The sequence below is a fragment of the Siphateles boraxobius genome, unplaced genomic scaffold (assembly GCF_051911475.1).
Source record: "Siphateles boraxobius isolate OS27281-9 unplaced genomic scaffold, OSU_SipBor_1 46, whole genome shotgun sequence".
Classification (NCBI taxonomy): Eukaryota; Metazoa; Chordata; class Actinopteri; order Cypriniformes; family Leuciscidae; genus Siphateles; species Siphateles boraxobius.
In genome coordinates this window covers 2,774,513-2,788,867 of record NW_027509097.1, presented here as the reverse complement: position 1 = coordinate 2,788,867, position 14,355 = coordinate 2,774,513, and the positions used below count along the sequence as shown (strand labels likewise).

The window sequence follows — 14,355 nt, the reverse complement described above, 5'->3', positions numbered from 1 at the left end:
AGCTATTTCACAGGCCACGGCTAACACCGCACTGTAACAACAACAAGAAGAGCACTTTTTCCGGGTGCTTCACATTGTAATCTTATTTAGATGAAGGCAAACTGCATTACACTATACGAAAATCTGGGAGCACTTTCTGCATACTAATAGGAGGGTGTATTGATATATCGTGTAGAGAAGCCCTGAGGATTAAAAGGCTGACTTTAATAATAGCTATTGATTTCACAAAGATCTTCTTAAGTACGAATAGAATAATGCAGTATTTGGCTGTGTGGGGAAAAGGTCTGCTAGAGCTTCTATTGGTTACAAAGAATAAGCAGAGATCCAGAACGCTAATGGAAATAAAAACGAACTTTACATCAAAGCGCTCTCACATCTACAACCTGAGTTGCAGCAGAAATTCTCCAGAGGACAGTGACGCTGCGTTCTAAAAGCCCCTTAGTGTTTTAGAAATAATCATGAAGAGAATGCTAATGGCAGACATATTTACATTGCACTGAACGGCTCAGAGCATCTGCACCTACACAATGGATGTTGTTTGTTTCAGAATCAGGTGCGCAATTATTCAATTCCCACAACTGGCATTGACGGCTTGGGCTGCGATCGTCTGGATTTCTCTGCTGGCACTCACACCAGTGCAAGGAGGGAGCACATTACCATATCAAAGAGTTCAGTGGCATGAAGTGTTGCATTTAAAGTGTCTTTTGTTCTGGTAACGTTTAAGTGTCAGTACACAGAGATACGGAAATGAGTATGTCCTTCACGTACACATATACACGTCTGAACTACTAACACCTTTCCTGAGGCCTTTGATCTACGTAGTGTTGATTAATGTTCTTCAAAGCGTTTAGCTTCTCACATCAAATGGATCTGTTATAGAGATGCACTGATGCTAAATTTATCTGCCGATACTATAGCTTCAGAATCATATCTGCCGATACCGATATTTGATTATCTTGAGGACAGAAAATCTCTCCCAAACAATGCTGCAAACTATACAGGGAACTCTCTCATTTGGTACATTACTATAATATTAGAGGTTAAAATTACAGAGCTATTATATTCAACTGCTATTTATTTTCAGATATAATTATAAGATTATAACACTAAAATAAAAACGGAAATGTTTGATTGCAACTCAGTTACACATAAACACTTGTCTTGACAAATGTATTCAAGCATCCATATATAATAAACATTAAATACGCTCCTCTCTAATGTTTTTTGTTAACACTGGATAACTTTCCTGAGGTAAATGCAACGATAAATGATTGTTTTTTTTACATCTTTCCGTGGCTGAAACACTGATTGAGTGATTACATGAGACATGATTCTTTTCAGTAACTTGTACTGTATCTTTCAACTCTCTGATATGCTTGCCTGTTTGAGATATAACCTGTATGAAAGTGGAAGAAAAAGTTCACGCTCAACACTGCTGCTGGAACTGAGGTGTACAGCGACATGTCACGCCAAAATTAAGTGCACCAAAAAAATTTATTGTTTGAATTTCATGACGAAATTTGAAAGCTGAGTCTTTGTTTCTTATCATTAAATTCTAATTAGACTTGTAGTCGAGACCGCCTAAACCGAGACCAAGACACTACCAAGACCAGAGGGTATCGAGACCAAGACAAGACCAAGACCAAGACCGAGACCAAGTCGAGACCAAGACCGAGACCAAGTCGAGACCAGAGGGAAAAAAAAAAAAACAGACTAGTGTACAGTGTTGGGAAAGTTCACTTTCTACATGAACTAGTTTAAAGTTCAGTTCACAAATTTTAAAATGAACTAGTTCAGTTCAGTTCATACTTTAAAATTTTGAACTAGTTCATTCATAGTTCTTTTTTTCCATGTGTTGCTGCGAGCAATTATTTTTCAAAATGATTGCCACAGCCCATATAGAACTACAGACAGCAATTATTTTATCGGCGGGCAAAGTTAGAACAGAAATGTAAGATTTTTCCCATCCTCACCGACCTTGTCATAAAAGTTGTTTAAAGGATCATACGCTTCCTTGCTGCATTTTGTTTTGATCACGACATGCGGCGGTGCGACACCGGTGGCTGGTGTTGCCAGATTGGGTGTTTTTCCGCTACATATTAAGGCCTGTTTACGGTGTATTTTAGCCGGGTTTTCGCCTGGAAGGCTCTATAGAAATCTGGCACCCTATTGAACGAAGTTAAACGGAGGGCGTGCCGCGCTCCGTTCACAGGCACCAGAATGAACGAGTTCACAGTAACGTTCATCAGGCAGTAATACAGTACGTTCAGTTCACGTTCGCCCAAAATATGAACGAGTTCATGAACTATCGTTCAATGAATACGTTTAGGCACAACACTGCTAGTGTACTCTCTATTTGTTCTGGTGAAATCACAAAACATAATGCACACAAACGTGTCCCTGCTTGATATACCACTGATGAACATAATAGGTTTTGATGAAAAAAAAAAAAAAACCTATACGAGTGCGGATTAGAACCCAGAACCTCTGACACGGTTGGCGAAAATTCTATCACTGGACCATTAAGATATACATTGTTCAAATAGGCGAAACGAGTTACACGAAAATTCTAATTCTGTTGCATTGTCGAACGTTGTTTCGTCGTGGATATTGTAGTACTTTATTGCTAAATCCCCCGACCACTATGTCGGTCTGAGACAGCGAGACCTAGACAAGACCGAGAGGTCCGAGACCAAGACAAGACCAAGACCAAAGACCATCAAGGCCGTGACAAGACCGAGACCACTTAAAAGTGGTCTCGAGACCAAGACCGGTCTCGCGACATACATAACTAATTCGAATATGCTGATTTGCTGCTCAATAATCTTTTTTATTATTATCAATTGTCATTGTGCAGGCAAAGAAAGATGAGCAGAGGATCTAAATTGCAGCAGTTTTAGTTTATTTACAAAACATTAAGCCAAAGAAGGTTATCCAGAAGGTAAAAATCAGCGTAACAGCTTAACACAAGTAAAGACAACACAGGGCAATGAGAAGAACCAAACTGAGGGCTTACCTTCATGGTTAAATGGGAAACCAAACAAGACTCAGGTAAACATAATCTGAACCAATAATTAAGTAATCATAGAAACTAACTAGCAATGGGAACAAAGGGAACAGGACTGGGAATTTTGCGTTTCTATGGCAACACTATCAACACCCAAATGAACCTGCAATGGTGGTCAGGTAGTACAGTGGTCACGTGGTACAAGTAGGAGCTCTCTGAAAATTTCCAGTTTACAAGCTGTAGTTAGAATTCTACGAGGACGTGAATGCCTTTTTTAAGTCGGAATCTTGTAATTACAATAATTATGAGCTGGCCTGAATACACCTTAAACACAGGAAGGAAATATGGGAACCTAAGGAAAAATAACATAATCCACATATAGAACTTAACCATTACATCAATTTTGAAAATAGTTACCTTATAGTTTTGCGGAAACCATGATACTTTTTTTTCCAGATTATTTGATGACAAGAAGTTTAAGAACAGGACTATTTTGGAATATACGTATTTTGTAACATTATATGTCACTTTAATTAATTGTATGCAGTCTTACTGAATAAAAGTATTCTTTTTTTCTAAATTCTTTTGAACAGTATCCTGCTAGCAACATCAGAAAATTGATACAATTCAGTCCCCAGTGAAATTTGTGGCTTGTTAAATGTTCAAATTCATATATTTTTACAATGCTCATAGACCAGTTAAAAAAAGAAATAAGAAATTACTATTTATAGTATTACACACACTGCTGTGCTGTGTAAATAATTTGACTTTGTGGTGATAATGTCAATTCTGCATGTTCCATGAGCAACATTTTTTTGTTTTCAATCAAATGTTTTAAATGACTTTCTCTCAGTAGCATTTTTTTCTTTTGTGTAAATCATGGGCGTCGCTAGGCCCTTTCAGCCTTCAACTTCTGCCTAGCCCACCTAAAAATGTGTGATTAATGTAGGCTATACAAATTCGTGTTCGCTTCAGTCTTGTTATAATCAGATTCAGCGTGTTCTTCCTCTGCAGTCCGCAGCGGCGCCGAGCAGAGAGCACGTCAGAAACAGAGGACAGGGTGTGTGTGTGTGTGTGTGTGTTCATCTGAGCCTCATTGGTCTGTCACTGCTCGTCAATGTCAGATTATTTGAGATGACCAATCAAATAAAAGTAGGCGGGCTTTATGTTCACAGACGCTGCTGAGCGCGAATTTTCAGCGCGACTGGACGCGTACGGTCAAGTGAGAGATAAGATGTAAGTTAAGTAAACTTAACATTTCATATTTGACATTTTTTTAGTTCATAAATGTTAAACGAATGACAAAAAATAATCCGGCGAACTAACATAGTTTTGTCTAATCACGCCATTTTTAACGGAAAATATGCCTATGTAACGTTACCTATTTTCAGTTCAAAAAGTACGTGACTTATGTAATGTAATAATTAGTTTACTGTCATTGTGAGGGGACAAGAAACATTAACAAAGCAATTTTCATCATGTTAGGTACAAGATTAATAATGAATGTGTACATATTGAGAATATAATACACATTGTAGCCTTTAGTAAATTAAAAAAGCTCATCTTTAGGAGGGGAAGAGAAAGGGATGAAGTGACTGAGAAAAAAAAGAGTGATGGAGATGAGGCGAGAGCAGGTTTTGACAAATAATATACTGCCCACTGACATGGTTTTAAAGCTATTTCTTATCCTTTTTTTATCTTAAAAACATCTTGAAATGCACATATCAGAGAAATAAAAAAATCAAACCCCCTACTTACCTCAAATTTAGGACCTCTTTGATTATAAAGCCCTGTCTACGGCCCTGTATTGGGCATAAGATCAATAATGAATGTGTAGCCTACATATTGTGCATTTAATATGAATACATATATATAATATATGCATGATGCATATATAACAATGCATTTAATAAACTTAATTACCTAGCTTTAGTAGCTTTCAGTAAATAAACATGTCTGAGAAAATGATTCATAGGCAAAATCAACCTATCAGTTGACCCTATGTTTACTTTCTTCACTGACAGACAAAAATGAAAAGCCTATATCAGTCAAAGCTCAGCTTTAGGAGGGGAAGAGACAAGAGAAAAACAAAGAGAAAAAGAGTGTGATGCTGATGAGGAGAGAAAAATAATCAGCTGCGCACTGACATGGTTTTAAAGCTGTTATCCAATTGTTTTGGCCTTCAAAACATCTTAAAATATGTAGATCTGAGAAATCAAAATTTTCTCGGGGAAACCCAGAACCCCCCTATCTGCCCTACCTCACATTTGGGACCACAGTGATTATAAAACCCTGCCTTTGCATGGTATTGAAACTGGTTAATAGTGAGCATTAGATCCTAAACTAAAGTGTTACCTTTTTTTTTATAATTAAAAAAAAAATCATACCCTCATTGGGGGCTTAGCCCCCCTAAAATGAAAATCCTAGTGACGCCCCTGGTGTAAATGCTTCATTATAACACCTGAGGTTTCTGTGTGTCCCCTGAGTTATTGTCCTCCCTGCCGTCTCCTGATACTGTGAACTTTAATTGAAGATCAATGTTTTGTAATGACAATACTCACTAGAGCTGGCGTCAGCCATTAAGTTAAATAATGGTGGAGTGTGTAACTCTTCTGTTTTATGTTGATAGATACTAGCTAATGGATTTGGGATGTGCAAAATACAGTTATTTTGTCAGATTTTCTGTCTGATTGTAATGACAAATCAATAGATGGAGCTGAAAATTAGTTTGAATCCGGCGTGTAGTCTCAATTCATTAATTCACTGCCAGATATTTCAGCGTTTATAATGAATAGTTGACACATTATTTTTCTATCTGACCCATATGCGGTGATAGGCAAGGAAAAACAGACATTTTCTCAGAAAATGTACCAATTCAAGAGGTGACATCTTGTGTATGTTGCTGAAGATTTTCTAGATAAATACATATTTTCAGTCCTCATATATAATCAGTGAGTGGCTACAAATACAAATCTGTGCTGTTAAAGCAACTGCTATACTTCTCATGATCAAGGGTTTAGTGTTGACGGCACAACGTAAAGCATTCAGGACCTTTCCAAGTAAAAGATGCTGTAAAGTATAGTGTTCACATTGTGATTCAGTTTCATCAACAACTAGTGACACACTTGAAGAGCCTTTCATTAGTTTTGAGTCACTGTCATTACCCTTCCGGCGTCTTTTCTCTCTTTTTCCCTCTGTCTCTTCCCTTGTCTCGGCATAAAGTCATTAACTAGGGCCGCCGGGTTGATGTGGCCACTCACACACACTAAAAGGGCAATGATGCTCTTGACATTCTTCTAGGCTAAACCTCCTCACCTCCAATAATCCTGCAGCTTCCTCTGACATTTAATCCCCATTCACGTCCGTCCACCATCAATACCGGACACGGGCTCGGAGAGACGCCACGTCTGGTTCACCCTTTTCACCTCACCTGTCGTGAAAACTCAAATGGGAATCTGATGCACATGGTAATAAGAGCAGGTGCTGGCTTGAAAATGTGCATATGGCATAATGGATTGCTTCTTTGCCATTCGTCATGCTTAAGGACATTACACTACCGATCAAAAATGTGTAATAAATAAGGCTTTTAATGTCTTTTCTAAAAATCTCTTGGGATTATTGGTGAAAATGTAACATTGTGAAATATTATTACGATTTAAAAGAACTGTTTTCTATTTTGATATATTTTAAAATGTAACTTATAAAGCTGATTTTTTTTAGCAGCCATGTCTTCAGTCTATCATGATCCTTCACAAATCACTCTAATATTCCGATTTGATGCTCATTTATTATCCATTATTGTTGGTGCTCAAATATTAATACTGTTCTTATTATTATCAGTTTTCGAAAATAGTTTTTGCTGCCTAATATTTGTTTTGGAAACTGTGATACTGTATATTATTTGATTATTAGAAAGTTAAAATAGAAATAACACTGCATCATCTGTTTTGCCACTTTTGATCAATTTAATGTGTACTTGCTGATATTAATTTCTTATCTTTTTTTCTTTCTTATGCAGCCCAAACTTTTAAATGGTAGAGTATCACGGATTCCACAAAAATGTTAAGCAGTAAAAACTTCTGAAAATTCAGTTCATTCCATTACAGGAATAAATTACATTTTAATATATATATTAAAATAGAAGTCCTTTAAAATGTAATAATATTTACAATATTACTATATTTGTCTGCATATTTGATCAAATAAATGTAGCCTTCTAATGAGCCTAAGAGACTTCTTTAAAAAAAAAAGATATTCCAAACTTTGATCGGTAAAGTATGATCACTCCAGTTACATTCGATCCACAAAAATGAGGAAAATGTGACTTCGACTTCTCATTATTTGTAATTTTGACACACTGCTGGCTCATGCGCTTGAATTCCAAGGCTGTGCACAGTTCATATGTTGTTTCTTTCCAATATGTAAGTCTATCAGATATTGTATTCATATATATAATATGGGTTTTGATCATCTTCCAAGCAAAGAAGATGGTTTGAAATTTGTCTGCTCTCAACAAATAACCCATTTTCATGAAGTCACCATTGGTCCAGAGCTGAGGCGGATGCTGTTTCATGTATTATAATTTATACCGTAGCAAATATGTTATGTGGTCAAATAATTTAAATGACCTTGAAAACTTTCTGGGGGAGTATAAATGAAAATATTGTGTCATGGAGAGAAATATCATAAGGCGGCGCAGGGCTTTCTCGAGCGATGCGACTGTGAAGATCAAGCCATAATTCAATATGAGCATCACTAAAGATTCCTTTGAGGGGACCTAAATGGAAAATAACCACATGAAATAGCAGTCAGATAGCAATTTATAGCTTTTGTTTCAAATTAGAGTTACAAAGGCTGTGAGTTCTGATTGAAATGGGGGACGTGGCATAATGTCGTCCGGATGGAAATACAGTTTTACTAGCGTTATGCATATTAAAGAAGACAGAAGTCCTCCATGTGTCCTTTTTTTCGGAAAACCAAGCAATTTTGCTTGTTGTTAGAAATATCTTTCTCCTTCAGCATACAAAACAATAGTCTATGTATGATTTTTATACTAGGCAGCAAAACTGCCACGTCTGTACATCTTTCCTTTTGTGTGTATGTTAAACATCTGGTATTCATTAATAGAAGATTGCTCACCCCTCCTTTCTCTTTCTCTCTCTTTTTCTCTCTCTTTTTCTCTCTCTATGTTCGTTCCACTTCTATACATTGTGTGTTTGAAAAGCTCTTAGGATCCTAAGGATCCTGTGGAAATCTAACAGGATATTGCCCATATTAAGAAGCTGTTATATAACGTCTATATGATATCTATGATGTAATGTTTGATTTTATTGGTTAGACTTGTATTCTTTTGTTTAAGACTTTCACTATATAAACCCTAGACAAAGGATATTGGGTTGAGCTTCTACTCCAACCAGCGCTGGTGTATTGTATTATCTGTTCATAATAAAGAACCAAGATTTTGGGGCACTTTTCGTTTGGACCATTTCATTTCCATTTCTAACACTTGTAAACTGCCTTTCTGTCCTTTTCCATAGCTTGCGACCTTAATATCAATGCATCTCTTGGCCTCTAAAGGCCAAGCAGTGTCGTCTCTGTGGGACACAGAAGGCCATAGGCTAGTTTGAATAATGAGAAAAATATATTTTGTATACAATGACTTGGGTTCTAATTACTTGTGGGCAACTGTGAGCTTACATCCCCTGTATTTAAGTAGACTTCAGTAATACCAATGCTTCTGCTTTTATGTCAACAAGAACATTAGCTAATTAGAGACTGCAGTTTTTGGAGGTTCACTTTAACTTGATTGGGATTCTAATTAGCACCATTTGATTTAGTCGGTGTGGAAACTTCAGCAAGGGCATCTGACACAGACAAATCCCAAACGATTTGGTGTTGCCATTCACCTAAAGCTGACGTTGTTTTCCTCTCTCTGCTTAAAAACTGTTTGCTTTAGAAGTTTCAGGTGCAAAATACATGTTACTGCGATATAAAGTGCATATGCTGTGTATTTAGGGGTCTGCGGGTGCCATTCGTTTATACCTGTGGTGTTTGTTTTCATCTAAAGATGATGCCGCACTAAATTGCACATGATGGAAACCGTATACAGGTCAGATATATGATCTTTGTCTCCTTCGCCCTTTCGCTATCCCCCAGCGAGACAGATTGACAGAGACAGAAAGCTGTGATTGTACAATAGCATTGTATGATTTTCATCTCTATGGATGGGCTGCTTTGATTTAGTGGTGCAAGACCACAATCATCCACACTAGCACATTTTATGGCTGTCGTACTGATGACAGACAATCTTTGATTCAGAAGAACTGAAGTGAGAATTTAAAGAGAGATTTCAGGAGAAAATAGGGCCCCGAATCAAGGGGGAGGGGAGAAAATGCACTAAGGAGCATGAGAGAACAGTTTTTGGAGTGTGTGTTGTTTGTTTGACATCCCTGAAAGCAATTGTGACAAACTTCCCCAGACATCGACACACTCGAGATCTGAGAAAGGGCCTGCATTCATTATGATCAAAGTGAGCAATTCTAGCAAAAAAAGAGAAAAAGATAAAACACGAATAAATGAATTAAGCCTAATGTAAGACCTCAATGAATGGCTAACATGGAGGAGTTGTATAATACCTGGATACTAAGAAGCTAATGCTGTATGATGCAACATCTACCAACAGGGACTAACACTAACTGAAATGTGTATATATATATATATATATATATATATATATATATATATATATATATATAATACTTGAATATTCAGCAAAACAAACAAAAAAGACACTCAAGAAATGCATAATATTACAAAAAAAAATCTATTTCAAATATTTTTTTTTCTTTTGAGATAAATGTTAAATCTTGAAAAAAATCTTGGTTAAAAAAAAAAACTTTCTGAAAGATCATGTGACACTGAAGACTGGAGGAATGATGCGGAAAATTCATCTTTGCATCTCATACATATATATACATATTTTAAATTGCCTGGTTTTGACTAATTCAACAGGCACTTTACCTGAACTTTTCTTTTTTTTTTTCTTCTCTGTTTCTCTTTCTCCCAGCCGCTGGACTATGAGACCAAAAAGGCGTACACATTTAAAGTGGAGGCCTCGAATGCACACCTGGATCCACGGTTCCACAGTTTTGGCCCGTTTAAAGACACCGCAACAGTAAAGATAAACGTTCTGGATGTGGATGAGCCTCCCGTCTTCAGCAAACCTTCCTACACGATGGATGTCTACGAGGACACACCGCAAGGCACCATTATAGGAGCCGTGACTGCACAGGATCTCGACGCAGGGAACAGTCCAGTCAGGTATGCAAACACAGCATATACAAAAGAATAAGACTCTGGGCTGGTAACCGGAGGGTTGTTAGTTCAGTCCTTGCCATCACCATTGTACCTTTGAAAGAAAGAAAGATTATAATTGGACACACATGAATGCTTACAGTCCATCTGACACACTCTCAGGTCAAAACAGCAACATGCTGAAATATTTACCTCGTTTTATAATCCATTATGGTTTAGAGTTGCACTTCTTAAGATTGCTTTTTAAAGTTTTACAAGAAGACAAACAATTGATGCACCATTGCCGGGTCCCAACACTACCTAACGCATCATGAATCAGTTTGTTTCTCTATTAATATTTCATTCAGTATAACAAAGGAAAATGGACAACGAAAGGATTTGTATTTGTGAAAGGGCTTTGTTTTACTTTTGTTTGGGACTTTCTTAGTTAATTATTCAGAAACATCATAACATTGCTCAATGGGGATGGGCACTTTCTCATCAGAAAACAGTAGTCCCCAATGAGCTTCTGTGCGAAAAGAACAAAGCTTTTAAAACACTTCTATACACAGCGCGTGTCCACCGCGTGCAGGAAACAAAATAGCTGAAGTGCTTTTTGGTATTGAAAGTTTCAACGACTTCCTCCAAAGCTTTTAAAGTTTTTTTTTTCCAAGGTAGAGGAGACAAGAAAAGAGCTTCAGAGAGATCAGAAATGGATGGACTTATGAAAGAAGTAAAGTCATCCAAAGCTGTGTTGTTCACATCAGAAAAATGTCTTGAGGTAAACCACTCAAATAAGAGTACACAGGCCCACAGTGGGCAAAACATAGGAGGAATAGAGGTCTGATTTACATTTCTACATTTAGAAGATGCATTTACCCAAAGTAACTGACAATGGAGGAAATAAAACATAAGAAAGTCACCCTAATGAGGCAATGACATGGGAAATGCTGCATTTTCAGGATTAATCAGAGAGGTTCAGACTAGAACCAAGATAATAGTGAGAAATAATGAAAGAATAGTTAAAGAGAATAGTGATACATGTGAATGCATATACTATTCTCACTATTCTCTTTTATAGTGATACTAAATTACTATTCTCTTTAGCTATTCTTTCATCATCTTGCCACACATCAGCAGTTTTTTGTTATAAATAAAAATTTTATATTCGCAATCTTTTATTAAAATTTTTTTTTTTCTTTAATAATATCCTGTTGTGCTCGTAAATTCATCATATTATGGAAGTAAAATGGGTTTTGAACAGCCTTTCATGTTGATTTTAGATCGATTTTTCCTCAGTTGCCTCTGTATTTATGAATGTTTGTTTTTTAACATACTCATCATATTTCCTCTGGGATATTTATCTCATTACACATTTGGATCTCAGGCCCAGCGAAGCTGCTATTTCAGCTGAATCGACCCACATCGCTTGCTTTCTTTTTCCAAATACTTATGAATGTTTTAGCTTTGAGTCAACATAAGAATATGCTCAAACTATCCTGACTGCACGACCCCCGATAAAATACAGGACGTAGACATTTGTTTAACTGACTCTCACATCATGCAACAGGAATAGAACACGACTTATGAAAGTTGTTTAAATAGGGCAAATCTGATGTTCTGCTTCATCTCACCGCACAGCCAAGGGTCTGTCGAGCCGGTCTCTTAACTACTTTCTACAATGAATAATTTGTTCATCAGTCTGTTTGTTTTGTAATCTCGTAGTCGTGGAAAGATTAATGTAGCAGCATAGTGAAATTCTGTTTGAAGCTTTTTTTTATTGTTGCGGCAGCATTTGCTGTTTAAAAAATTCAATTAAAAAAGGCTTTGCTCAGATACATTAGGTTAATGATCAGCTAATTAGAAATGAACCAAAAAAAATTTGACACAAAAATGAAACCATAATGGTCTGATAGAACATTCATTTAAACAAAGTTTCCATAATGATTTTTTTTTATATTAAAAAACGTTGCATGCACTGCCTCTTAATCTTGTTTGATCTTCACATTAAACATTTGGTTTTCGAACGCAGCTTATGAGGACCAATACCAGAACATATCAGTCTTTCTTCTCTCCCACACATGATGCCATATTCATCTATAGGTCCTGTTTACACTTGGTATTAAGACGCTAAATACAGGTGTAAACGGGGTCTAAAACGTTTTGATCTTGTCCACTTTCGACCGCTTCCAGAGGTTGTTGAAAACGCATTTGATCAGATTGCTTTTGTAGAGTACACACTCATGTGGTCGAATGCGTTCAAACAGCCACAAAAGACAGACAACTCTCCGCCTACTGACCATGTAAACATTATGAGACGCGCAGTAGCCAGACGGGATTTAAACTGTCGGCTGAAGACCGGCTGAAGTTTGGTTTGAAGATGAAAAAAATACAAAGCACAATGTTCTCTCACCATTTCTAACATGCACTCACTGTATTCAGCGTGGTCTTGCGTCTGTAAAAGCAGAAACGAAAGCTGATGCTCCCCGTGTGTTCATATGTAAATTACTCGAGCTTATTTTGTCCTTTAGATCTACATTTACCCACCCATAGACCCACCCCTCGAAGAAATCAGGACAGAAGTGGACAAGAGATGTAAACGGGAATGTGTCTCCCTCGTCTACTTGTAATCCGATCGACCAAACTGCATCTTAATACTACGTGGAAACATGGCCTGAGGGTTTCGAGCAATCTTTTCTTTTCCCAAATATTTCCTGTTTTGAAATGTGCTATATTAACACAGTGTCACATACTGCTCCGAGACAAAAAGGTTGAAGATCCAAATGCAGTTTATTTTGAAAGGGTAATCCAAAAATGTAATACAAAGTACAGTCAAGGGCCCAGTCCCAATTCGCATACTATCCATCCTAAATAGTATTCGAAAATAGAATTAGTACCTCCCAAATCGTAGTATGTTGAAATGAGTGTTCCAAAGATACCCGGATGGTCTACTATTTCCGGTCAGAATACGAAGTGCAGATCGATGCACACTCTAATGGCTAATATTGCCCACAACCCATTGCGGTTGGACGAGGATTCAGTTAGAACTACAAACACGAGCGAAAAGTGTTAAAAAACTACAGACATGGAGGACGCGAGAGTCCACCGGTTATGTAGAGAGATTTAGATAAAGGTGTTTGAGTGATTAATTATCAGTATCTAACCTGACTAAAAGGTATTTATTCAACGTTGTCTACATTATATTGCATCTGCAGCAGCATTGTGAACTTTGTAAATATACGTTTAGCCTTTACCTTTTAAATGCGTCATTATATTCAAATTGCAAACACATGAGGAGAGTCTCCGCATGAAGTCCCACGACTGCAGATGAACGTGCTCTCCGAAACGGTAGGAATAAAAATTAGATTGAATGGAGGGTTTTAACTGCGACAATATGATTGACAGGGCACTTTACGGTGACAGGAACACGCGACAGAGCTGTTCGTTAACAGTGACGTGATAGTATGTCCCAAAGTTTGCCTACTCTTTTGCTACACACTCAAAATGATGTACTTTTTCTTCACAAAAAGAGTACATTCTTTTAGGTCGTAGTATAAGTAGGCGAATTGGGACTCGGCCAAGGTCTAACACAGGAAGGCAGTCCATACAAACAAACACAGGCAAAAAGGGGAATCCAAGAAACAGGCAAAAAGGGGAATCCAAGAAACAGGCAAAGGTCAACAGAGAGAATGCTCGGAATTGCAGTACAAACACTAAACAATTATTCGCAGGGAATGAATGTGAAAACCGGGTTTATATGGGTGAGCTAAACAAGGTAATGGCTTACAGGTGAATGTGATCATGGCTGATTAGTCTGGGCAAAGGATTATGGGGAATGGAGTCTTTGGATGTGTGGTGATTGTCCGGGTTGGAGTGCCCTCTGATAGTCATTCCGGGCACTCAAACTGGTGATCGTGACACACAGATTTAGAATGAGTCATTTATATGCATTACATTCCCACTGCTGCAGTCTCTGTGTGGTATGTATGATGATTATTATGGAGAATCAGGCCTCCTAACGGTTGTGAATCAGAACATCAAAGGTTTTTGATGAG

General features: G+C 37.4%; 1 protein-coding gene across 1 annotated transcript in view; it reads left to right on the top strand.

Annotated features, from left to right (window-relative positions):
* The window catches only part of cdh12b (cadherin 12b), a 194,075-nt gene that overhangs the window by 144,160 nt on the left and 35,560 nt on the right, over window positions 1–14,355 (top strand). The window contains exon 7 of the mRNA XM_077200327.1: window positions 10,074–10,327. Within this exon, the coding sequence (XP_077056442.1) occupies window positions 10,074–10,327 (254 nt within the window). The remainder of the gene's footprint in view (window positions 1–10,073; window positions 10,328–14,355) is intronic.